The 24,117-nt window shown below is 45.9% G+C and overlaps 2 protein-coding genes across 23 annotated transcripts in view; both read left to right on the plus strand.

The window, feature by feature from the left end:
- Positions 1–3,258: 3,258 nt before the first annotated feature.
- Positions 3,259–5,712, plus strand: ccn2b (cellular communication network factor 2b). The gene is made up of 5 exons (XM_088365859.1): positions 3,259–3,646; positions 4,032–4,248; positions 4,397–4,648; positions 4,730–4,986; positions 5,068–5,712. The coding sequence occupies exons 1-5, from the start codon at positions 3,590–3,592 to the stop codon at positions 5,377–5,379; spliced, it is 1,095 nt and encodes a 364-aa protein (XP_088221985.1). The 5' UTR covers positions 3,259–3,589; the 3' UTR covers positions 5,380–5,712.
- Positions 5,713–7,353: 1,641 nt separating this feature from the next.
- epb41a (erythrocyte membrane protein band 4.1a) overlaps positions 7,354–24,117 on the plus strand; it is a 33,777-nt gene continuing 17,013 nt past the window's right edge. For 7 of the 22 annotated variants that reach the window (XR_015855098.1, XR_015855097.1, XR_015855099.1 and 4 more), the window contains exons 1-21: positions 10,294–10,497; positions 13,427–13,746; positions 13,830–14,117; positions 14,421–14,525; positions 14,693–14,735; positions 14,801–14,876; positions 14,964–15,182; positions 15,325–15,412; positions 15,862–16,014; positions 16,094–16,191; positions 16,271–16,446; positions 16,532–16,779; positions 16,963–17,040; positions 17,128–17,175; positions 17,732–17,794; positions 17,890–17,937; positions 18,172–18,342; positions 22,880–23,008; positions 23,100–23,216; positions 23,418–23,498; positions 23,624–23,742. Coding sequence is in view for 16 of the 22 variants with exons in the window: in XM_088365629.1 (XP_088221755.1) it covers positions 13,435–13,746; positions 13,830–14,117; positions 14,421–14,525; positions 14,693–14,735; positions 14,801–14,876; positions 14,964–15,182; positions 15,325–15,412; positions 15,862–16,014; positions 16,094–16,191; positions 16,271–16,446; positions 16,532–16,779; positions 16,963–17,040; positions 17,128–17,175; positions 17,732–17,794; positions 17,890–17,937; positions 18,172–18,342; positions 22,880–23,008; positions 23,100–23,216; positions 23,418–23,498; positions 23,624–23,722 (2,640 nt within the window). In the remaining 6 variants the exon portion in view is untranslated. Of the gene's footprint in view, positions 7,582–10,293; positions 10,498–10,600; positions 10,908–13,426; positions 13,747–13,829; positions 14,118–14,420; positions 14,526–14,692; positions 14,736–14,800; positions 14,877–14,963; positions 15,183–15,324; positions 15,413–15,861; positions 16,015–16,093; positions 16,192–16,270; positions 16,447–16,531; positions 16,780–16,962; positions 17,041–17,127; positions 17,176–17,731; positions 17,795–17,889; positions 17,938–18,171; positions 18,343–22,879; positions 23,009–23,099; positions 23,217–23,417; positions 23,499–23,623; positions 23,743–24,117 lie in introns of those variants that run through there. The other 15 variants (XM_088365628.1, XM_088365626.1, XM_088365631.1 and 12 more) reach the window with 15 other exon arrangements.

The raw sequence follows: 24,117 nt of genomic DNA on the forward strand, positions 1-24,117 counted from the left end.
TCCCTGATGTTTTTGAAATGATGGCCAGGAAGCTCATCTTTGATCTTATGAACTCGAGCCATGCTTCTGTGAAACTCACCGTATGTTTTTGCCAAAAAGTGTCCAACCTGAATGTTTTTCTTTATAAGAAAACACTTCCGTCTGACCACGCCAGAAGCGCACAAGAGGTTGCTGTCACCCAAAGTCGACAATCCGTACTTGCCAAAACGTTTTGGCCGGCCGGCCAGCCTCCTTACACTTGTGTGCCACTTTTTCCCTACTTGTTGATGACGGTCTTCACACTGGACCGTAGTCGTTTTCATTTCAAAAGCTCTAGATTCAATTCTTCCCCAACATACCAAATCTCAAGAATGACACTAGACATCAAAAGTCTACACACCCCTGTTGAATTGCCCAAAATAGAATAAGAAAAACAAGACCATGATAAATCATTGCAAAACTTGTTGCAACCTAACTCCATTTAAAAACAAAACTATTTGTGTGCAGTAAAGTAATCATAGGCAAGTGAGACAATGTGGTTGCACAAGTGTACACACCCTCTTATATATAGTTATGAAATGATAGGTCTTGGAGTTTTAGAAAGTAGATTTTGTGTTTGAAAACTCAATCAGCTTTTTTGGATTAGACTTCTGGATCGGAAGAGAATATTGCTTGACTTTAATCGTATCCATTCTGGTTTCATTGCGACAGATGCTCGTAAAACTGGGATCAAAGCACCCGGGCACTGCCTCACTCACTCACTCACTCACTCACTCACTCACTCACTCACTCACTCACTCACTCACTCACTCACTCACTCACTCACTCACTCACTCACTCACTCACTCACTCACTCACTCACTGCCTCACTGCTTCACTGCCTCACTCACTCACTCACTCACTCACTCACTCACTCACTCACTCACTCACTCACTCACTCACTCACTCACTCACTCACTCACTCACTGCCTCACTGCCTCACTGCCTCACTGCCTCACTGCCTCACTCACTCACTCACTCACTGACTCACTCCACCCTCTTGGGTCACAGGCTAATCTGGCTCTAATAACAGCGGCCGGTCAGGGCTTTCACAGGTGAAGTCATGGCACAGGAAATACGAGTCAGCTGAGCTAAAAACAATGATGTAAGGTCACGACCCACACCGGGACGGGAGAGTAAGACACTGTCAACAAGAGCAAAGCCAAGAGGAGCTAAATGATTTGGCACAGACCCGACAAAATGAACCAAAGTCAAATCATTTTGATGACACTTCCAAAAGTGAACCCAAATGGGTTTTTTTCAAAGTCCTACCTACCCAAACAACCGCCGACGCCAATCAAAACATGAGCTGTCGCTTTTGAGAATGCAAATGTTTTGATTCAATTCAAAGTCTTTTAAGGCAACACGACTGACTCATGCGTCGGACCTTTGTGTGAATAAGGGCCTATTAAAGTTTGCTTGGGCCAGCTAAGCCAGCCGCGCCAAAATCACCGAGCTGAGCTCCAATTCCAGTCAAACACCTTCACTCGCTCACTTCAGCTGCTGCTGTGTGTGTGTGTGTGTGTGTGTGTGTGTGTACTGTAACACAGGATGTAATTAACTGGGCATATCCTGCTGTGAGCGACAATCTGTACAGTCAGGTGGCTTGCTTTCCCTCCCTCCCTCCCTCCCTTGCACACCAAAGGGACTGAGGTTAAGCAATCATTGCTCACCCAAAAATATGAAAAAAGGTGCCCCCCATGACCTGCGGAAGGGAGAGCATTTCTTCTGCTTGGCTGCTGCGTTCATCATGTATTAATTAGTCTGCATGGCATCTGATGGCAACCCTCAAATTGTCTCTGGAAAATGTACAAAACATTTCTGACAATGCGTGTGGGCTGACAAAAGCTCATAGGAATGTTCCGATTAAGAGCAATAATCCAAGAATGTCCCTTGTCACCTTTGACCTGTGTTAACTTGCCCCTTAAATGGAAATAGCCATGAGAAGGTTTGGAAAAAGAAAAAGAATACCTCAAAGTGGTTTCCTTGAAAAATGAATGGGCACATGTCAAGATGAACAGGGATTCTCTTCTGGCGGCTCATCAAAAATCAAATCAAATCAAAAATGAGGTTCAGATCGTACCAAGTTTTCATGGTTACAAATGACAATGAACTAAAAAACACAAACATAATGGTTGAATTTGCTCCATTTGATTTTGGCTGGCCAAAACTGGCTGGCCACATAATCTGGATCCAGATCTTTTTTTTAAGCAGATTATAGGAGCACTTTGCTACAATGACTGACCAAGCATCTACATATTTTCAAATGCCTGAAAGGAAGTGGTGACTAATTTCCAAGACAACAATAGTCAGTCTGTTGGTGCAGCGCACGCTGGGAGAACCTCACGCCTGTGTGAGAAAGAACACAAAGATGATTTATGATAGCTGCTGCGCCAGGTGGATGGCTGGATGGATGGATGGATAGACGTACGTCATTCAGGAGGCATCGAGTCAGCTGTCTGGCATGGCCGTCATTTATGCAATGTTTGCCGCAGGGAAAAGAGACAAATAATTATTACGTACGTATGTGCGCATAACAAGGATTCAGTGTCAAATAAACATCACATGCAGCAGCAGCAGCAGCAGCAGCAGCAGCTCCAAGTCAAAGGCAATGGAATCCAGGAAGAGAGCCCAGCCTGCTGGGTAGCACAAGTGGAAAACATTCAGACGGCAAAGGCATCCAAATGCCAAAGGTCAATGACTAGGAGTTAATGCATCAAAGAGGACCTCCGCGGCCGTATCATCGGGCAGTCAACCGTCCATCCATCACAACTTCCTCCTCAAAATGTTTTGGAACAGCTGGCAAATATTCTCTTCATTGGTTTAATCCCGGTGGGTGTAGCGGACAGGTCAGCAAACATTTTGCTGTCCAGTCTTGCGCAATTCATTTCTGCAGCTCTGAACACTGCAATTGTGCCCCTCAAATTGCTATTTTTCTATTGATGAAATACGTACGTATATAATTATTTGAATGGACTCAAATGAATGAAAGCCCTTTGAAAAGTGTGCAAGCGTGCCTTTCGTGGCCCCTGCATGTGCTGCACTTTGTCGGTGTTTGGCATTTCCCCAAGCCATCACCTCGCCTCATGACATCATTTTTCATCCTCTGCAAGCAAGAACATTGACATCCCAAGTCATGCTGTTTTTCCCCCTCTCTGGAGTTGTTGTCAGCTAGCATGTATGAGAGAGAGCGAGAGAGCGAGAGAGAGAGAGCGAGAGAGAGAGAGAGAGAGAGAGAGAGAGAGAGAGAGAGAGGGAGCCTTCTCATGCCTTTGCTGCTTTCTGCAGCTGGCACACTTTTCATCCACCCCACCCGCCCATTGGAACTTACAGGGGTGTAGAAATTTTGAATCAGAATGTTTTCACCTCTCGGTGCAGAGTGGCATGGGCTCGTGTTCCTCTGGCTACACCCACTGGGCTGGTATTTAAGCTTGAGTCCCCCACCATCCTTTCATCAGTCAGCTAAGCAGCGTAAACAAGAGCCAGCCAGCCGGCCGGCCAGCCAGCCACCAAGACTCTTGCCACCAGAACCGATCCAACATACAACAGAGTGAGCACTTTGTGAACAATCATGTCTGCGGAAGCTTCAGCAATCTTCTCTCTTCTTCTGCTCATTGTCTCCTCATTGGTAAGTAGGTTTTCCCTCAGCCGTCCAGCATCATTTGTTGTCACTTAGCAGCAATGAGTCATAGCGAGTGTCATTGCGTTAACCTGCTATTATTTTCATTGACGCAGACAGCACCTGATCTTGGAATCTTGAAAATCAATCATATTATTTCCATTGCGTATGTCAATAGTGCAGTAGAAATACTGTCAACATTGAAAGCAGCGTGAGTGCGGTGTGATGTCGCCCTCTTGTGGACGTTCTTTAAAGCTGTCTCATTCGCAGCTATTTTCAATTGAACATCCAGAGTTAGTTTCTGTAACGTCGGTAGCCACAACGTTAGTTACACATTTAGATGTTTCCCTCCTACTTTTGAACGGTGGCTAACCGCTTTTCTTGATTCTTGCAGACAGGGGCCCAGGAATGCTCGCAGCCCTGTGCCTGCCCCGCCGAGCCCCCTCCCTGCCCAATAGGCACCAGCTTGGTGCTGGATGGCTGCGGTTGCTGTAAAGTGTGCGCCAGGCAGCTGGGGGAGCCTTGCAACCTGCTGGAGCCCTGCGACCACCACAAGGAGCTCTACTGCGACTACGCACTGCTGAGCGACACCGACACGGGCATCTGCATGGGTAACGCTTTTCTGTCCTGCAGAATCATTTCCATCTGTATCGTTCATGTGCTGTTGTGAAGGCGGTGAAAGCTTTGCAATTCGTTCTCTGCAAGCTGCGTCATTATGATTGTCATGACGTCACGGATTCATTCTTTATTTGTCCCCAGCTCAAGAGGGTCAGTCGTGTGACCTGGGCGGCGTCATCTACCACAGCGGCGAGTCCTTCCGGCCGAGCTGTAAACACCAATGCGTGTGCATGAACGGCGAAATCGGATGCGTGCCCACCTGCCCCAGTCACGTCCGCTTTGCGTCCCCCGACTGCCCGTACCCTCGCCGCATCCACATCCCGGGAAAGTGCTGCGAGGAGTGGGTGTGTGAGCAGACCCCTCAGGACCACCTCTATCAGTCAGTCGTGGGCGGTCAGTAGCGACTTGATCACATCGCTCCGTCAAACGAGCCATCCCTCGTGTTAAATGGCCCGTGCGCCTCTGCCCTCGCAGGAGCTTCTCAAATTCATCCCTTGCCCTCCTCCGAACCCGCGGCAGGCTTCAGGGAGGTTGCCCTTCAAGGCGCCGAAGCCGAAAGTCCCCGAGATAACTGCATTGTCCAGACGACAGAGTGGAGCGAGTGCTCGGCCACCTGCGGCATGGCCGTCTCGTCCCGCATCACCAACGACAACCGGCGCTGTCAGCTGGAAAGACAGACCAGGGTCTGTATGCTTCGACCCTGCGAGAGCCGGCAGGAGAAGGAAATTAAGGTTTGGGAGGTTTGCTTTTTCGTTCTCTTTTTTCCATACGGATCGTTGGCGATGGATTGATTTGCTCATTCTCTCCCTCAGCGTGGCAAGAAATGCGTGCGGACACCGAAGGCCCAGAAAGGGATGCGCTTTGAGTTGTCGGGCTGCACCAGCACCAGGTCATACAAACCCAAGTTCTGCGGCGTTTGTACCGACAACCGCTGCTGCACGCCTCGCACCACCGTCACCGCCGAGGTGGAGTTCCGCTGTCCCGAAGGAGACGTGTTCAGGAAAAAGATGATGTTCATCAAGACTTGCTCCTGCCACTTTGACTGCCCGCGAGACAATGACATCTTCCTGGCTTCCAACACACGGAGGATGACGGGTGACTACGAGCACAACGAGCGATATTGACCGGCCGGGCCTTTTACATTGACTGCATGTGTCCCCCCCCAATCTGACCACTACAAACACGCAATTTCATCCAAAGGCGGACGTTTGCCCTTGCTTTAAATTTGGTTTGGACGACGTTCTTCTTGAAATTGTTCAGAGACCCCATTCAAATCTCAAGGTCATATCTTATTGACACCTTTCAGTTTGGAAGAAGAAAGCGAAAGGTACAAACGAGTCCGCTGATTGACAATTATTGTATCCCTTGTGAAAAGAGCAATAGTTGCCACTGTGGTGTATTTGGCTCCAAGCAAAACGATTGTGGAAGCCGCATGGGTTCAGTCCCCCCCCCCCCCCCCCCCCCCCCCCCCGTGACGATGTGAATGTGAGTGTGAATCAACAAAAGCGATATTTACCACTTTTTTTTCTTTTTAAAATGTCCACAATCTTGGCCAATTTCTGGCCCCTATTGAGACAAGTTGGTGTGCAAGTTTGTATTGATGTGCCCAATGAGAAATTGTAATTGACAAAAAGCCACAAGAATGTGGAGATGCTGGTAGACTGAGGGTGTCCACATATGGCAAGATAACCCTTCATGCCTAGTTTTATGCATATACGTATATATATGAGAAAAAACAAGTTTAAGATTCAGACATCGTTCAAATATATTTGGCTTTTGTATACTGACTCGTCTGAAAAGGAACTTGTAGCGTGACCCGGCGATTGCTGATACAACTGCATTATTTCCATCTTATTTAAAAAACAAATGGACAATTTTGGCAGCAAGCAAATACATCGTGTACAAGTGTGAATACTTTGAGACTGTGTACAGTTTTGTACTATAAGTTATGTTTAACGCGGACTGTATTGTATTGTTTTAGTTTTTCCACTGTAACCACCTGACTAAGATACTAAGGAGTTCTTGTCTGTTGCACTTTTGTCTTTTTTCCAATAAACAAAGTCTATTTTTATACATATGCTGAGTGTTGCTCAGATGTTTGAAAAATGTTTCAGTGAAAAAGACTTGAGTTCGGTTCAACCAAGTATTTCTTTCTACTTGGTTCCTTTGTATCGCCATCCCAGCTCCGCGCGCTATTCCCTTTGTGACCGCAAGGGGGATTTGGCGCATCAAAACAACCGCTGTGAATTGAGTTGGGGTGGATCGTGCTGCTGTCTGCTAGCTTTGCTGCAGTGCGATCGCCTCATCTGCCAGGCTGCTTGCCACCATCACCACAACCGCGCAGCAGGTTACTCTTTGTATCTTCCTTTCGCTCGGTATCAGGCGTAACGACGCATGTACACCTGATGGAGCGCGCAATCCACCAAGACGTTGTCCCACGTACATTGTGCTCCTACGATTGTAAAAGATCAACTTTACGATAGCTGAGCTGCTGTGTATTTTGAAGGTGTTTCCGGTGTTCATGCTAGCTTGACGCAGCAGTGTCCGAACCGCGCCGACCACTCCCACGCGCAATTAGGGTGCGTGGCCGTGCGTGGCCGTGCGTGGAGGTGACAATGTAGCCTGCAGAGTGGATGACAAATAGCACAACTGCACAAGAGTACAGGTAAATCAACTCTACCATTTTTCTTTTCATGACATCTTAGTTTTGTCTGACAGTTATTGTGAATCACAATCATTTGCAGCGGAACTTATGGGTCAAAGCCATACACTCTCTAAAATATGATTCAGCATTTATGTGCTTCTTAATGTTACATTTTCATGTTGGTAACCTTTACAGTATTGCTGTTAGCCAAGTAAAAAGATTCAATGTTGTCCATTGCGTTGTCCAATCCTGCCAAATGGTGTCTTGTAGGGCTGCTAGGTGCATGCTGCTGCGCCATGCCTACCTACCTAGTCAAATCTAAAGTCATGTTCAGTCAGAGCTGTTGAGGCCCACACCGTTTGGCCTGCAGAACTTGCCGGTCCGTTTAACTCTAAACTCCCACGGTGCATTTCTGCTCGTCTCAGAGAAGAATCTCCACCTGGAGACACTGCAGACATCGTAAAAGGAAAACATGGACTTCTCCAAGCAAAACTGGTGTAGAAATGCTTCCACTTTTGTGGAACTGTGTGTTTAATAGCGATGAAACTTCTTGTTGTGTTCATTTGCGAAAATACATTGCTGAGCAAATGTGCTAACCTTGTTTATTCATCTTCTTTTATAAAACACTGACTGCTGACTGCTCACTGCTGATGACTTCTAAAATTCTCCCTCTGGCCAACTGGTGAGTAAAAGAGAAGAATCAATGATTGAGTTGACTGTGTCGATTGGGAGGGAGCGCTGCCCAGTTGTTGTTTTCTAATACAGAGTGCAAGCTCATATTTCAAATATTGCATTCACATTATTTTGCTTTTTGCATGCCTCGCTTTTAGTTTTGAGTATTTGAGCAAGCCGTGTTGCAGTGCAGTTGACTTTTATGCTGTACCAAATGCGTCCAGCAGGTTGTAGCAGAGAGCAATATGGATGAAATAACTGAGCAGGTGGTCTAATTTAGAATGGATTATCATCATCATATGACATCATGTTTAGCCACTATAGCGTAGCACGGATTCATATGTTTGGGCAGTTCTTGACTTGGAGCTTGTGGGGGGGGGGGGGGGGGGGAATCGCTCTGCAAGTGTGTCTCATGAATGCATTGATGCTGGTTCAGCTGATCTTGCAAAATAGGAGTGGTTCACTTTACGCAACATCATTCCAAATGTTTCATTACCATGATGGGCTTTTTGATTAATGGAAAATATTAATCACTCCTGTTAAATTTTGAGTTATTATAATAGCCTAATGGTTTACTTGCATCATAGGCTAAAGTTATCATTTTTGGAGCCTGGTAACTTAATTCTTATTCTTATTTTTCCTCGCTGTGTAGAATTTGAAAATAATATGTAGACTGTACTCTCCTATGATTGTAGCATTCTCCCTTGAACATGGTCTTGAGCATTAATGTGGAAGTGGCATCCTCCCCCCAGGGGGCTGCTGTCACTTCATCTCAGCAGACAATCTGGCTCAGCACCTGCTTCTGACGCTGGGAGGAGGGAGGGAGGGAGGGAGGGAGGGAGGGAGGGAGGGAGGGGAACCTGCCATGATAGCCAAGCGGGGGTAGGCTGAGGGCAAATGGTGGCCTTTTGTGCTGGGATGGGATGCATGGGATGGATGGATGGGATGGGGGTGCAGGGTTTAAATGTGGAAAGAAAGCCAAACTGTACAATCTGCTGATTTGTTGTTCTGAAAATAGCCCTCCCCAGACAAAAGTGGCTTAGATATGCCAATTACAGGCAGACATAGTACATACAAAGAAGGCCGGCCACTCCTGCCATACCATCCGTCTCCTTTGTGCTGAATGAGCAGCTGATTAGTTTGTTAGACTTTAGTTTGGATGAAAATGCTGAGCGAGCTCAAACTTTAAGGGAATCTTTTGACCTGTTTATGCAGTATTTCTGGAATTAGACTGTGTTAAATCCATCATGTCAAATATTTCTACTGTATTTTAAAATGTGAAATTACAGTGGAACCATATACACTATATATATATACATTAATTATTCGAGGGTCATCTTGTGTGTATGATCAGCTAGGATAGAGTTCCGCTAACTTAGGTAGGATAAGCACTATAGAACATGGATGGATGGATGGATGGATTTATAGGTTGCTTTTCAAGAGACCCATGCATGCTTAACAATAAATCCCAGGAGGATTAAAATGTGTGTGTGTGTGTGTGTGTGTGTGTTTGTACTTGCGTGTGCACTGCATAGAGCCATGTTATTAAATGTGTACAACAAATTACCCGATTTCAACATCATTCTCCATAATGAAGAAAATCACTTGGAACATTTTTTAACCTATGTGTCAATATTACTATATTTATTATTTCTACCTCATGAGTACAGTATAGTGAGATACCATGAATGACGTTTAGCGTGCTCTCGCTCGGCAACCATATTGCATTATATAACCAATGCCGTCCAAACACAATCATAGCTATGATCCTCACACAGACTGTTAAATAATAGATAGATTGACTCCCTGGAATCCAATCAGCAAGCAGCCTCTTTTTCATGAATTTATTTAAATGAGTTGCGCTCTCCCTTTTCCCTCATGCACTCCCAAGGGAAAATGGATGTATTGATTTTTACGAGTCGCGGATCATCAGTATCCTTGGTTACAGATGATAAAGCTCCACCGAAAAAAACACACACAAAAAAAACCCAGTAAGACAAAGGACGGCGATTGGTGCAGGCTTTTCACTTTGCTCCTACCATTGGCAAATACACTTGCTTCGTTACATAGCAGCCCCCCCCCCCCTCCTCCTCTGAATATTATTATATGGTAACCCCGGGTCTTGTCTTACAGGCTTGATGATCGTTGCACAACAGGTTGTTATTTGGCTTCAGGAACATGTATCCAAAATATTCAAAGAACACGAAGACAAGACGTTTATTCATTTTTTTCACCTTTACTTTTTGACAGTGTGCTATTTGTAATGAATGCCTATACAAACTAAAATTTTTTGGAACAGTTTTTTTTTTTTTTTTAACATGGGCGGAGTTTTCTTTGGTATTTTGGTCAATTTTGTACAGGTAGAATTGGGTGTAATTGATCGTTTGTGTCTTTGTGTTGTCAAAGCGGAATGAATGACGTCCATTCCCAGCAATCATAGTGGCACCCTGCATTGGCCGGCCTCCAATATGCGCAATATGCCCGACGAGGCAGAAAATAGACTCGTCGGGTCTGTGCATGACATTGGCAGCCGCTAAAGTAGAAACATGCAAGCTATTAAACGGTCATATTCTGCACATATTTTGTCCACGTTTAAAGTGGAATTTTAGGAAGTGTGTGGTTTTACGTAGCCCCACTCACTCTCCAAGTCGCACTGATGAAAAATGGTTTCCCTTCCCTCCAGCGCTGAAGTTGCCCATCTTTGCACAGCGACTTCGGCTGGCTGTTCTGGTGCCTGTAAGACTAAGCAGAGGGCAAAGCCGTCGGGGGCGACGCGCTCGTACCTAAACACATTGCAAGCTGCTGGATGAACGCGTATGAATCACTACTTGGCTAATTCTACAAATAGAAGGGATCTATCATTTGCAAGAACCGATTTTTACACACTGACGTGGTTATTTTCTGCTGGATGATCAGAGCTGAGCCGGTGAGTGAATTTCCACCGCTTAAAGCCAGCCAATTTGTTGACATCTTTTCCCCCCCCATTCAGCGCCATTTGCAGACAGGTGCACCCACCGCCCCTTTAATTGTTTGTTGCTGCAAAACGAGCTTTTTTCTTTTCGTATGCTTTTAAACATTGCCTATGTCGGTAACATCTTGCGTTTGATTTGGATGATATTTTTGGGGCTCATTTGGACCCGTGCGCGTCGCTTAGTCAATGCTGTTACGAGTGCGCATATGAGCAGATGTGATTCAATGGTGGGTCGCGTCAAAAAATAAATTGCATGATTCATTATTGTGTTTTCGAGGTGTCAAATTAGAAGGCTACTGAGCAGACATATGGTCCCCAATAGCAAAAAACGCCTATATACAGCAGCATTGGAGCAGGAGGCGCCTGTGAGTGTGTTTTTTAATTCAAATTGATTGTCTTGTGTCGCTTTTCACCCCCTGTGGCTTCCTTCCTTCCTTCCTTCCTTCCTTCCTTCCTTCCTTCCTTCCTTCCTTCCTTCCAACTGTCTTCTTCAACCATCCACTTCACGTTTGCACCTTAAGGCAATATGCCATTTGAGCATCTTAAATATAATGAAAAAAGTTTCCTTTATCGTCTTAATCATTTAAATACACATTTAGTTCTTTAGTGCGGTAGTAAGACAGAATTTGAGTTAGGAGTTTAGGAGTTTGTCTGATGAAATTTGTGATGCATTCATTGTTGGTAAACATACAGCCGCTATGTGGTTAAATAGGTTAGCTATAGCATGAAATGCACCACCCAGTCTAATGAATGCATGACAGTTTGTGGGATGAGGGTTGCCATTTAAAATTGAATGATGATCATTGATGTGTCATCGTTGGATTGTGTTGTTGCCAGTAAATTGACTGTACAATGACACGTTCACAGACATTGTCACTGTTGTCCATGGAAACGACTCGAAATGAATTATGTGACAGCAAAGAAAAAGCATCTCACCTGCCCCCTGGTGGTGGCGGCAAAGTTCATCAACATACATGTCCAGAAGATCAAATAAAACACACCAATATGACAAAATACATTTGAAAAGTCTTTTTAGAACCAGTTGCAATTTCTGTTCTCGACAAGGTCTGCTGCTAGAGAAGTCAGACATGTCAACGAACATCGCAGACTCTCTGTTGTTGATGATTATCCTTGCAGCAAGTCAGTGTGCCAGCCAGGTCAATTCTTTTGAAGCAATTGTTTTCAGCTAAAATTAGTTTCACTCTATATTTATCTCTTTCCTCATGTTTGTTTCATCTCGCACTCAGAGGACACTTTTGTGACTGGAGTGAACAAAACGGAGTGTGATGTCTCCATTCCTCCACTGCCTTTTGTAGTCTACATTCATTCTACATTGGCAAGTTTGATTGTTTTGCTTGTTTGCTTGACAAAAAATCTTATATATTGTATATGGGTTTTTTTTTTTATGATGATGTGAAGTTGAAATCTCAACATTTTTATGAAGTGCCCAGTAGGGCTGTCAGTCTGGAGTATTCCAACATATACAAATAGTTTGCTGCCTTTGATTTCATGTGGGTCAGGCTAGTTTCTGGATTTTCTCCATAGCTTGTGTGGGTGGTGGGGAGGACGGATGGATGGATGGACGGACGGACGGCTGCACTCCACGTCAGAGCAGTGTCCTTTAATCCCACACAGGGCCCGATTAATTCTAAAGCCGCTTTCTGTTTTTAAGCTCACGTTCAGCGCTCTGACTCAGGCTAGCCTGCATGGCAGGCAGGCAGCCAGGCAGCCAGGCAGCCAGGCAGCCAGGCAGCCAGGCAGCCAGGCATCAACGCTGCCGTGTACTTCATTTTCAGAAACGCATTCCTAATAAAATAATAAATCAAATCAAACATTCTTGGATGTAAAGACTCATTTTGAAGTTGAGACCATCTTCAAATGAAAATTGTTTTGATTTCAACAATGATGTTTCTCAAAGTTAATGTGCAGGACAAACTTTAACGTGATTTAAACATTAAGCCTGGGATCGTCCAAATTTTGCCTTGCGCCGAATAGTTTGCTCAATATTTTGTCGTATGTTCTTAAAGCAGCTGGTCAAGTCGAGGTCTTGACTTCAAACAAGCTCAGCCTGACATCTGGACTTTCTCTTTTTTCTGATTCTACATTTCGAGCGATCGACTCATTACAATTTGATTCCCTTATGACGGAATACCACCACAAGAGACCGTCCGTGTATTTTTTTATTAGGGGTAGCCTAAAAAAAAAAATAGGCTGACCAATAGAAATACGATTAAATGATGTAATTCTTGTTTTCTTTTTTTTTTCTTTTTTTATTGTGTTTTTATGTCCTCCGACCCACATCCAGAATGGCCATTTAGCACATATTGCAAATTGATTTGGCAGAGAAAAAAAAAAATCAGCAGCGCTGCCCCGGACTAAAAAGTGCACACAGTCAGCTTGCTGCACATGCTGCACATGCTGCACATGCTGACTGAACTCTCAAGCCATGAGAACACGCTGTTTTGAGCTGTTCTCTCTGGGTCCACCTGGTGCGTTGGAGGCCGCACTCTATTGTCTGTGCCGCGTCAGCACTTGTGTGGCTGTGGCAGCAAAAACTCAGCAGCCAGCACTGCAGGCAACCAGGACCTTTGGTGTCAGCAGAGTGACTGATGGAATACAAAGATAACACACTTTTGCTGCCTGCAATTGATTGCATGGATCCTGTTTTGATCCAACCATCCTATTTTGCATCATTGGAGAAGAGCATTATCACGCAACAAAGACCCAGCTCTGGCTTTGTCTAGCATCACTGTCTTCATTAACAAATTGCATTTGCCCCGAGCGAGCGTCACGTGGTATTTAGTTGACAACAACATGGCCGCCCCGAGATGGCTCAAAACAGGTGTCTATTGCATTTATTCACGGTCACCGTTGTGTGTCACAGCGGTCACCATGACGACAGACGAAGCCGAGAGTCACCAGAAGAAGCCAAGGCAGCAAGAGGAGGCTGGCGGGGACGCCAAGCCGGCCTCTCCCGAAGACGAGCACCTCCGGCCTCGCAACCGCAACTCTGCCGGCGGCCGAGGCCTCTCCCGCCTCTTCTCCTCCTTCCTGAAGAGACGCTCGCAGTGTGAGAGCGAGGGAGGGGAGAAGGAGGAGGAGGAAGAAGAGGCCAAAGCCCCCATTGCTGACCCTGAACCGGAGCTGAAGATTGAGGGAGAGGTGGCCCATGATCAGCACTCGCTTAGCAGCGCTGAGGCCCAGGTCAGGACGCATCACGCCTTTTTATTCGATACCCTGCCCCGATTCATCAGCCCTAATAATCAGCTGTATTTCATCTTCTTCAGGCTGCCCAAGTAGAGAAGAAAGAAGGCGAGGAGGAGGAGGAGGAGCAAGAGGAGGCTGGAAAAGACAAACCGCTCAACAAGGAGAAAGCAGAGGCGGCTACGCTGGAGAAAGACGGGGATAACAAGAAGGACGAGGAGCAGAAGGAGGACGCTTCTGAAGGCAGCAGTAGCCAAGAGAAAGAAAAAGAAGAGGAGGAATCCAAAACTCCCAAAGCTCCACGGCGCCCCAAAACCATGCAAGTTAAAGTCACCCTGCTGGACGACACTCTCTATGAGTGTGAACTGGATGTAAGAACCGCTAACGGCATTCTTTGGTCGGCTTTTCATGGGTGAACAACAAGGACCACTTTATGACTCAATCATAAATCTAATAGAAAGGCAGCGACGACAAGGCCCGTACGTGACGTGATGTGTGCTATTTTTAGACGGAAACAGCTCTCGTTTGCTAAGCACCTGCTAAAAGCTATTAGTGGTCCTTTGGGCAATGTTCCCCTGAGCCCCATGCACCGGCATGAAACAACTGGCTGTCATTATCAGGTGAGCGCTTGCACTGAAATACTGTCTCTTTTTTTTTTTTTGGTCTTTTGTCAGAAACATGCCAAAGGCCAGGAGCTGTTCACAAAAGTATGCGATCACCTCAATCTGCTGGAGAGAGACTATTACGGGCTGGTCATCTGGGAGACGCCCAAGGTGAAGGTGAGCCGCTGTCAAAGTGTCACTCATTTGCTGGCGCCGTCCCGACCGAGCGAGCGACAGCAGCTCTGAATATGTATGTTGGCGTCACCGGGAAGCGGATTAACTCGTGGCGCTCACCCGGTCGGGGACCGAAGCTAGATGTTGACATGCCTCATTTCTTTTTGCAGACGTTGATGGATCTGGCCAAGGAGATCCGCAGGCAGGTGCAAGGTAAGCTCCATACGGGCCACAACCGGGGCTCCCCTCATCCTCTAATTTGTCATCCCTTTTTGAAGGGGCCAACTATGATTTCACGTTCAATGTGAAATTCTACCCTCCGGATCCGGCCCAGTTGTCGGAGGACATCACAAGGTATTGTAACATTCTAAGCATTTTTCCCTGTGAAATGAAAGCGGATCATTCCTTGACAACATTTGACCTTTTCGGCATCATTTCCAGGTATTACCTGTGCCTGCAACTGCGCAAGGACATCCTGCAAGGGCGTCTGCCGTGCTCTTTTGTCACCCTGGCCTTGCTGGGCTCCTACGCTCTGCAGTCAGAGCTGGGCGAGTATGACCCCGAGGTGCACGCCGCTGATTACGCTAAGGAGATGAAGATGGTTAAGGGGCAGACCAAGGAGCTTGAGGACAAGATGATGGAGCTACACCGCACTTACCGGTAAGAACATTGGCTCCGTCCGTCCGTCCGTCGGCAGTGGTGGAAGTGCTCCTATCTCAACTCGAGTCATTGGCTTAAATGGCATTTTCAAGTGGTCCAAAGTGCCACCTTGACTTGATTAAGAGTCATTTTGACTTTGCAGGTCAATGAGTCCAGCTCAAGCTGACATGATGTTCCTGGAGAACGCAAAGAAGCTGTCCATGTATGGAGTTGACCTCCACCCTGCCAAGGTGAACACAAACAAATGGTCATTCTTTCAAACTCCACGGGCTGAGAGCATATGATGCTGGAGATGGAGCTGTGGCCAGATCAACAAATGGCACGCCTAGGAGAGGAAAAACATGTCTGCCCGTGCGGGCCCAACAACAGGAAGACATGTGACTTGTCAGATCTTAGAGCAGAAATCAGGTCAATCTGTTTGCATCAGCCGGGGGGTTTCATTCTGACATGGCGGCTTTTACATGAACGTGCTGCCCCCTTGTGGCTCTTAGCAAACAGTACAAGACGATCCTATTCAAGCCACTCAAACTTCTGTTTATGATGGAATGAATACATTTAGCATACGTTGATAGTCATAAAAAATATCATGTCAATCCATCGATGTTCAACAAAATATGATCATGATTTTATATTTCCTCAACTGTGCAAGTTCTAAGCCATTCCTCATTGTTTGTGTCAGGATCTGGATGGTGTTGACATCATGCTGGGAGTTTGCTCCAATGGTCTGATGGTTTATAAAGACAAACTGAGGATCAACCGTTTTCCCTGGCCCAAAGTCCTGAAGGTCTCATACAAGCGCAGCAGCTTCTTCATCAAAATACGTCCATCCGAGGTACACCGTCGTCATTCAGCCGCCTGTGCAAATGGTATCTTCAGCTTGTCGTCAGACATCTCGTCATCTTCTCTATCAGGTAGAACATTATGAGAGCGCTATCGGCTTCAAACTTCCAAACTACAAAGCGGCCAAGAAACTGTGGAAAGTGTGTGTAGAGCATCACACATTCTTCAGGTATGTATGCTCCCGAGATGTTTAGACATCACGACCATGTTATTCCATGATCCAACTTTGTGCGTGCGCGCGCGCGCAGGCTGATCTCCACGGAGATGGTGGCAACTCCCAAAAAGTTTCTGGCTCTGGGCTCCAAATTTCGCTACAGCGGTCGAACTCAGGCTCAAACCAAACAGGCCAGCTCGCTCATTGACAGACCGGCTCCGGCTTTCCAGCGCACGTCTAGTAAGAGGAACTCCCGCAGTATGGATGGAGGTAGACGGTCTATTTACTTACGTATTTATCGTGTTGTCTATCTGCGACCCGCCGTAATATTTCTTTTTTTGTGTGTTCACTCAAGCTATGGCGTCCACCCCGGGCACCAAATCCAGCCGTCCGGTCAGCGCCCCCATCATGTCGCCGCTGTCTCCCGGGGAGAGCACGCCGTCGCCTCTGCTGCACACCCTTCACCTGGCCCAGCGCAGCAACGGCTCCACGCCCAAGTTCCAGCGCTCGGCAGACAGGAAAGCCGAGCTGAAGGGCCACGGTCGGAAAAGCCAGTCCGGCAAAAGCCAGAGCCCCAGGCCGGAGTCCACTCCAGAAATCAAGGTATTGAGTATACTCAGTGCAATCTTATTATCTTTTATTGGTGGGGCTCCAACATCCAGTCGGACATACTGAAAACATACGACGTACACTTAGCTTCCAAGGACTTGTGTGTCCAAAGAAATGGGCTTTTGCAAATGGTGCGTGGGCTCGATTGTGATCATGCGCGAGCTGTGTGTGTACTAGCAGCCGTTGGCCAGGAGAGAACGGAGACGTTCCCCCTCTGTGACGGCTGCCAATGGCGAACGAGAGAAAAAGAGCCAGGTTTGTTGACGTACAGGGCAAATGGTTTCAACGCCAGAAGCATCGTATAAACATGACTTTTTTTTCCTCTCTCTACTGGGAGAGCAGCACTCTCCTCAGGACAAAACAAAGATGGAAATGATGCGAGTGAGGAAGGTTAGCATGCATCTGCCAAGTCACCTAGTCTTCCTGCTTGCCACACTTGCACGCCTTTTCTTTCGTGACTCTTTGGGCTGGCTTTTATTTTTGACATCATGCCCATGCGCTGAAACCTTTCCACTGGCTGCAGTTGTTTGATGTGAAATGATGCATTCTGCCTTCATTGCTTGGAATCAATCAGTCATCCAAATAACATTTGACACAATAAGCTCTGATTTGCGCCCGCTCGCTCGCTCGCATCACTTTGTACAAATTGCTTGTGCTCAATTTCGACAAACGGTGAGTGATGTCGTCTTACACTTTGTGCTCTAAAAATGTACCTAAGACTACTTTGCTGAAAGGTGACAGTAGCCCAGTTGGAGATGCTCTGCTGCAGGCTTTGCATGCAAATGCCGTCTGTCGTGAGTGCGTCCCTCGCGGTCGGTGGGTCCCTTTGCCAATCATTTTCCCGGTCGATGATTTTGGCCCCGGCCGGCCGGCCGGCCGGGCTTCCGTTGCGAGGCGAATGCAATCTTGTGAATGATTCCAAAATGATGTTTTGTGTTTTCTGCAGAAACGAGCTAAGAAACTTGAGGGTGAAACTATTTATATCAGACATAGCAATTTAATGTTGGAGGTTTGTATGGCGTTCACTTCTGTTTGGAATGTCGTCTTCATGTTTCTCTGCCTGCTTCATATTTGTGTCGACCTTTTTTTCTTGTGTGCCATTAGCTTAACCCTAAAGGCTTGGCATGCACCATTTTCCTCTCTGACTCTGATGCAAGTAGCTTGATTTGATTTCTCTTTGACATTGTCACGTTCATGTCTTGTTTGGATGTCGTATGACAATGTTCCTTCTCCATTGGTCACCGGTTGATTGCTTGTTGCTTTTCCATCCCCGCATTGCGTCTTGAACACTCACGTATCATTTGCCTGTGTCATCGTCAAGATGTTCATTGTTGTATTTGCGGCCTTTCCATTTCCTCTCCTAACACGACGGCTTGTCTTTTGAAGGACGTGGATAAGACCCAGACGGAGATCATGCGTCACCACACAAGTATCAGCGAGCTGAAGAGAAGTTTCATGGAGTCTGTACCAGAGCCTCGACCCAGTGAATGGGACAAGCGTCTTTCCAGCAACTCGCCTTTCCGCACGGCGAGCATCAACGGCCAGCTGCAACCTGCGGTGAGTCTGCCTGCTGGTGGATAATAATGCATCTTTTTTTTTTTTTTTCCTTTTTCCATACACAATGCTGCTATCGTATTTTGAGATGAAGCTAATTCGCGATCTTAGAAGAGCTGAGCAAATCATTCTGAATTCAATACTGTCGCTGTCGTTTTTTACCTTTCAAAGTCAGGTTAACAAGTAACGTCTTAAATGAGGAGTAGTTCTTTTTTCGCAAGCCGTACGATTTGACATGATTGTATTGCTGATCTTGATCCGTCCATCAGCCTTCCTGGCTGCGAGTCAAAAGTCCAATTTGGTTTTGAAATGTTGTTTACGCGTTTGCATGGAGGCATGTTCAGGTTGAGGGCTTTGCAAACAATCCAAAGGCTGTGTGTGTGCGAGTTCATTCATGATTTGGCAGGTACACAGATGATCCACTTGATGGCGCTGTCGGCTTGTGTCATTTTCTTTTTGCTTCTGCATGAGTAATTGCAATCATAAGAGAGGTTCTTTTTGGATGTGTGTGTGTGCGCAGTTGTGCCACAGCGGCTCCATACAAAGTAGCCATGTGGCGCATGTGAGGAAAAAGGTGCATTGCATTTGAAAAGGTCAACACAGCCAACCCCAGCATGGCAAAAGCAGGCAGGCAGGCAGGCCGGCCGGCCGGCAGGCAGGCAGGCAGGCCGGCCGGCCGGCAGGCAGCCCGGCCGGCCGGCCACAATGACATCCCATCTGGAACATCTGCGCTTGGCTGCAAAACCAAAGACTTCAGTGGGCTTTTAGCCGCAGGAGTCGGTCGAAATGTGTGAAAGGCAGCGAGGAAAAGATGACAAAGAGGTGACAGTTTGAAGCGAGCTTGCAATAGCTAGCTTGCAATAGCTAGCTCGCAATAGCTAGCTCGCTTTGCTCTTCCAATGGCTGCTGCACAGCGTGTCATCTTGCTTCATCGAGCAATGAGCCGCATGGCTGAGATGATTTCTTTGCATGTTTTGAGCCCGGCTGAAGTTGGAAGGACAAAAGGACCGATGGGGAATAAGCCAGAAGAACTTTGTGTGTCTCATTCTCCGACCATTCCCCTCATTGTCTTTTGATGTCTCCACTCCAAATTGTGTTGTAATGGGACTATTGCTTGAGGCAAAACTGTGATCACTTTGGTATGACTGCACAACCTTGGGAATTATGATGACACGTCGGATGGAAATGAGCAATCTTGGCCACTGCATGACTGGCTACAAATCCCCAGTGATGGATGTTTTTTCTTTTTATATCTTTAGATATATGTATGAATAATACAAAAGCTCGCCACCAAATTGTGTTCAATTTTGCTGCAGCAAGCAGCTCAGGAGCTATAGGAAAGTAATTTGACGAGTTCATTTTCAAGTTGACCAATCATGCATTGGGGCTGAACTAACCTTTGTTTGGAAAGGATAAGCATTAGAAGGACTTTGGCTGCCTCCTTGAATCTTACTTTCCCTCCTGTCCTTTTTTCCCCTCTTTTGGCAGCATGACAGTGTCATTACTCCACCGCCTAATTATTGTTTTTTTCTTCTGAAGGGAATTAATTTGAGGAGCGAGAGGCATTTATTTGTTGGAGATGAATCACTCGCTCTAATCGAGTAAAGGGCATGATTTGACAAATTCCCGTGATCCGCAAAACATGATTTTATGATGTCCCATGAAGTCAATTGTAGAGAAAGCAATTGTGCCATCACTTTCATTTTCTTTTCTTGTCCACTTGCTTTGCGCTCCTGTGAGCTGAGCCTTCCTTTTCCACACGTGTGCCTTCATTGTTATTTGTCTCTCCTGGTCGGCAGTCGCTGTTTGGACCAAAGGTAAGAGCATGTAGCTTGTCCCCGACGCCGGGGGAATCGCCTCTGTTCAGGCACGCTTGTCTGCTGGACGACGAGGACAGTGAGGTACATTGGGTAGACGAGGACGAGGAGGAGGAGGAGGAGGAGGAGGAGGAGGAGGAGGAGGAAGATGAGCAAGCCTGTGGTGAGACTTTGGAGGTGGCTGTCAGGGTGCCAGATGCGGCCAGACGCTTGGACAGCTCCGGTGAGGTCAGCCCGTCCAGGCTCCACACGCACTATAGGCACTCTCGGATGTCCTTCTTCCTGTCGGGCCTGCTTGCCATGGCTCTGACCGTGCTGTGGTTGGCTTTTATTTGAAAATGTCCAAGTTGCCCTCAGCCATGTGTTTTCCTCACTCTACCTCAGTCGTCATCGCGCTGCGTCTGCAGCTTTTGTCTTGTTGTCAACGTTTTGTTTCGATCTTGCGTTTGGAGCTGATCTACGTATCTGTTTGCACCTTTCTCTTGTTCTTCCTGCCAGCAAACCCAGATCAGCTCTTAAAGCATCGTCAGGGGGCGATCTGTTAAGCGCTCCATTCTGGACACCCAAAGTGGACGCTTTACACCATCATTAGTCGTCCTCTCTGAAATTTCCAGTTGAACAGCTGCGGCATGTCTATTGCCAATCTGTTTACACAGACAGTAAAAAAGAAAGAAAAAAAAAAAAAGTCAATTGCTCTCAATGATGACTAAAATCAATGTTTGTGAAAACGCCATTTGTTTTGAGTCTTAGAAAAGTGTTTAAGGACACATCACGTGTTTAGCTCTATTACGCAGTGTAATGGTTCATCTGTTGTCCTCAGAATTGTGTGAACAATTCCGATTGTTTTCTGTTTCTTTTTCGTAGTAAGTAAAGGTAGTTGAAATGAGCATGATGATTCTCATGTCGGACCAAGTTGAGGCAGACAATCAAGGGCATTTTCATGACTTCCTCAGGTGTAGAACCAAGCATTCTTCTTTCAAATCTTTTACAAATGATTCAACGATTGCTTTTGAAATGCTTGTCGCCAGCAACGTCAATGTTGAGATCAAAAAGATAAAAGCATTATGCTTTATTTGACCGCAAAACATTTTCGGAGGGATTCTCGCGCTCAATGAATAAGAAGACAATGTTGTGCAATATCGCTTTGAGCAGATCACATGATTGTCACAATCGAGGACATTCAAGTATCCTCATGTTGGCTGCATGACACTTACTGTATATATATATATATATATTCAATGTCTACTTATTCGAGAAGACAAAAGTGTTGGGCCCCAGATAGATGACACACTTGCCTTTTTGATAAGATCCTATCTTCCATCAAATTGGCCCACAAAGTGTGTCAAAAACGACGAGTAAACGAGCACTATGAAAATTGCCTTTCCCAACATCGAATCGTCTCAAATTTGTGAAGGAATGAGCGGGCGGCTGTGGCCAAGCCAAGCATTCCAACTTGAAGTTGGCACAATGTGGACTGGCAGGTAATGTTCTCTTGGCATTCAACAAGCCTCACTCAGCTCATCCATCAGACTGCCAAGCGGAGAAATGTGATTCATCACTCAAAAGGACACTAAACCGATGTGTTGCTTCCATTACAGTGCTGTGCTCCAATTCCGCACACTCTTAAACAAGCCCTTTGTTCACAAAATGGATGCAAGACATTGCCCGAGTTTACACATGCCCAATTCAAGTGGCCCAATACTTTTGCCATACAAACTAGAATGCTGATGTTTTTAGCACCCAAGAAATATGATGCCGCCTTGTTTGAAAATGTGATTTTTTTGGGGGGTTTGTATTTAAATCACAAGCCGAGCTGGCTGGCCGGCCGGCGGCGGCGGCCTGCCTTTGAGCAAATGCTGACAGGCCATATTACTCCGAGTCATTTGGAGGCCTCCTTATGCATGCATGCACGCACTGCCTCCCTTATGTTGCCAATCACGTTTGGATTTTTATTGTTCTGCTGACAGCCAATTGCCCACTTGTGTACAATTGCTACTCGGGCAGAGGAACAACATTCCAGGGTTGGAAAGGTGGACTCCGAAGATGCTCTTTGCATGCCCGTTGAAGATGACAAGTTGTTTTTGTTTGCGGGACGCTTTCCATCATGAATGAATGGGAAGAAGAAGAAGAAGGAGGACTAGTCATATTTTAGGAATCTGCTTCATCATCCCAATCAAGACAACAAGCAAATGATGTCAGGTGCCAGTCCCAGAGACTGAAATCAAGCGCTCTTGTTCAATTGTTTACCTGCATTGGTTTTATTGGCTGGACTAATGTTGATAAGAAGTTCAAATATATGATGACTGAAAGAATGAATTTTGGATGTTTCAAATTTACTGAGTAAGAAAAGGTGCTTTGGCATGTTGGACTCTGACTTGCTTCCACTTACCGCAACTTTTTTTCCTACACAGTGCAACATGAATGGGAGGGAGGGAGGGAGGGAGGGAGGGAGGGAGGGAGGGAGGAGAATGTGTAAAGGGGTTTATTGTTTTTCTACACATTTATTGTTTTCCTTGCTAGGATTTCAAATGTTTCCATCCCATTATCTTATTGGTTATGACACTAATTGAGACTCACTATTTATTTTTGATTTTGCTAGATGTCACAACAGCTTGTCTGTCGACTCTATGAAATAACTTTGCATGGCTGCAAATGTTTATTAGTGATCAAATCTGTAACGTTTCTTGTTGGATTTCTCAGCAAGCTTGACTCTGATTTTGCAGTCTCCGGTGCTGAAGACCCAGACAATCACCATCTCGGACGTCACCAACTCTCTTCGAGGAACGGTGGCCTACAAAGACATCCCCTTAGTTCACACTGAGACAAAGACCATTACGTACGAGTCAGCCCAGGTAAGAGGCATACTGTGTCTTATTATTATTATTATCATGAATAAGAAGAAAAATGCTATTTGATTTTTGAAATGGAACTAACACTTCAAAGGTGTCTCTCCCGCAGCCTGTGGACAACTTTGCAGAACGAGACTCCGGAGTGCTGCTGAGTGCCCAGACCATCACATCCGAGACCATCAGCACCACCACAACCACCCAGATCACCAAGGTCTGCCAGTCGGTACAATCCGTTTACTTGAATGCTGTCATTACAACTGGCACATCTCTTTTATGCTTTGGGCAGCCTCGATGCTCTTTAATAGGCAGTCAGAAATGAAGCCCAAGATATTGTCGCTCACAGACCGTTTTTGTTTGAAAAACCAATCAGCGATCATCTCCAACTTTCTTGATATGAAAATGTCTTTGGCAGACGGTGAAAGGGGGAATCTCAGAAACTCGCATTGAGAAGAGAATTGTCATTACTGGAGATACTGAAATTGATCATGACAAGGTAAATGATGCTTTCTTTCATACTAACATGCAAGTGGAGGAACATAGTGTGTACACGTTTGTTCCACAAGCCGTTTGAATGAGCGCCATCGATCGAGCTCTACGACCGTTGTGTCCTTTCTCCAGGCTTTGGCTCAGGCTATAAAAGAAGCAAAAGAACAACACCCAGATATGTCGGTCACCAAAGTGGTTGTCCACCAAGAAACGGAGATTTCCCCTGAGTAAGACAAGCTCATCCAGTGGAGGTATGTATCCCTCTTGCATCGCATTCACGTTTAGAGCGTCACATAAAATGATAAGCTCCTTTTCAAAAGTACTGAAACTCATTTCCTTATTTACTGTTTAAAACTGAAATGATTTGGAATGACGTCAAAAATGAATATGACCTAAAGAGGCTCCGAAAAGAACTCCAAAAATGCTGAGTCGGATGCAAATCTCCATCAAAAAGAAAACAATTATGGGCCATATTCATGTTCTGACCAAAAAAAAAAAGAGGCAAGGCCTGTCAATGATTTGCCTTTGTTCTCAATGACAACAAGATGGAGCAAAAGTGGAGCAATATATTTTGGTCTCATTTCAAAGGCCACTTTTAGGTTTGTCCAAAATAAGTATGACTTAAG

Source organism: Syngnathus floridae, chromosome 21 (assembly GCF_059516105.1).
Source record: "Syngnathus floridae isolate MCC-2025c chromosome 21, RoL_Sflo_1.0, whole genome shotgun sequence".
NCBI classification, from domain to species: Eukaryota; Metazoa; Chordata; class Actinopteri; order Syngnathiformes; family Syngnathidae; genus Syngnathus; species Syngnathus floridae.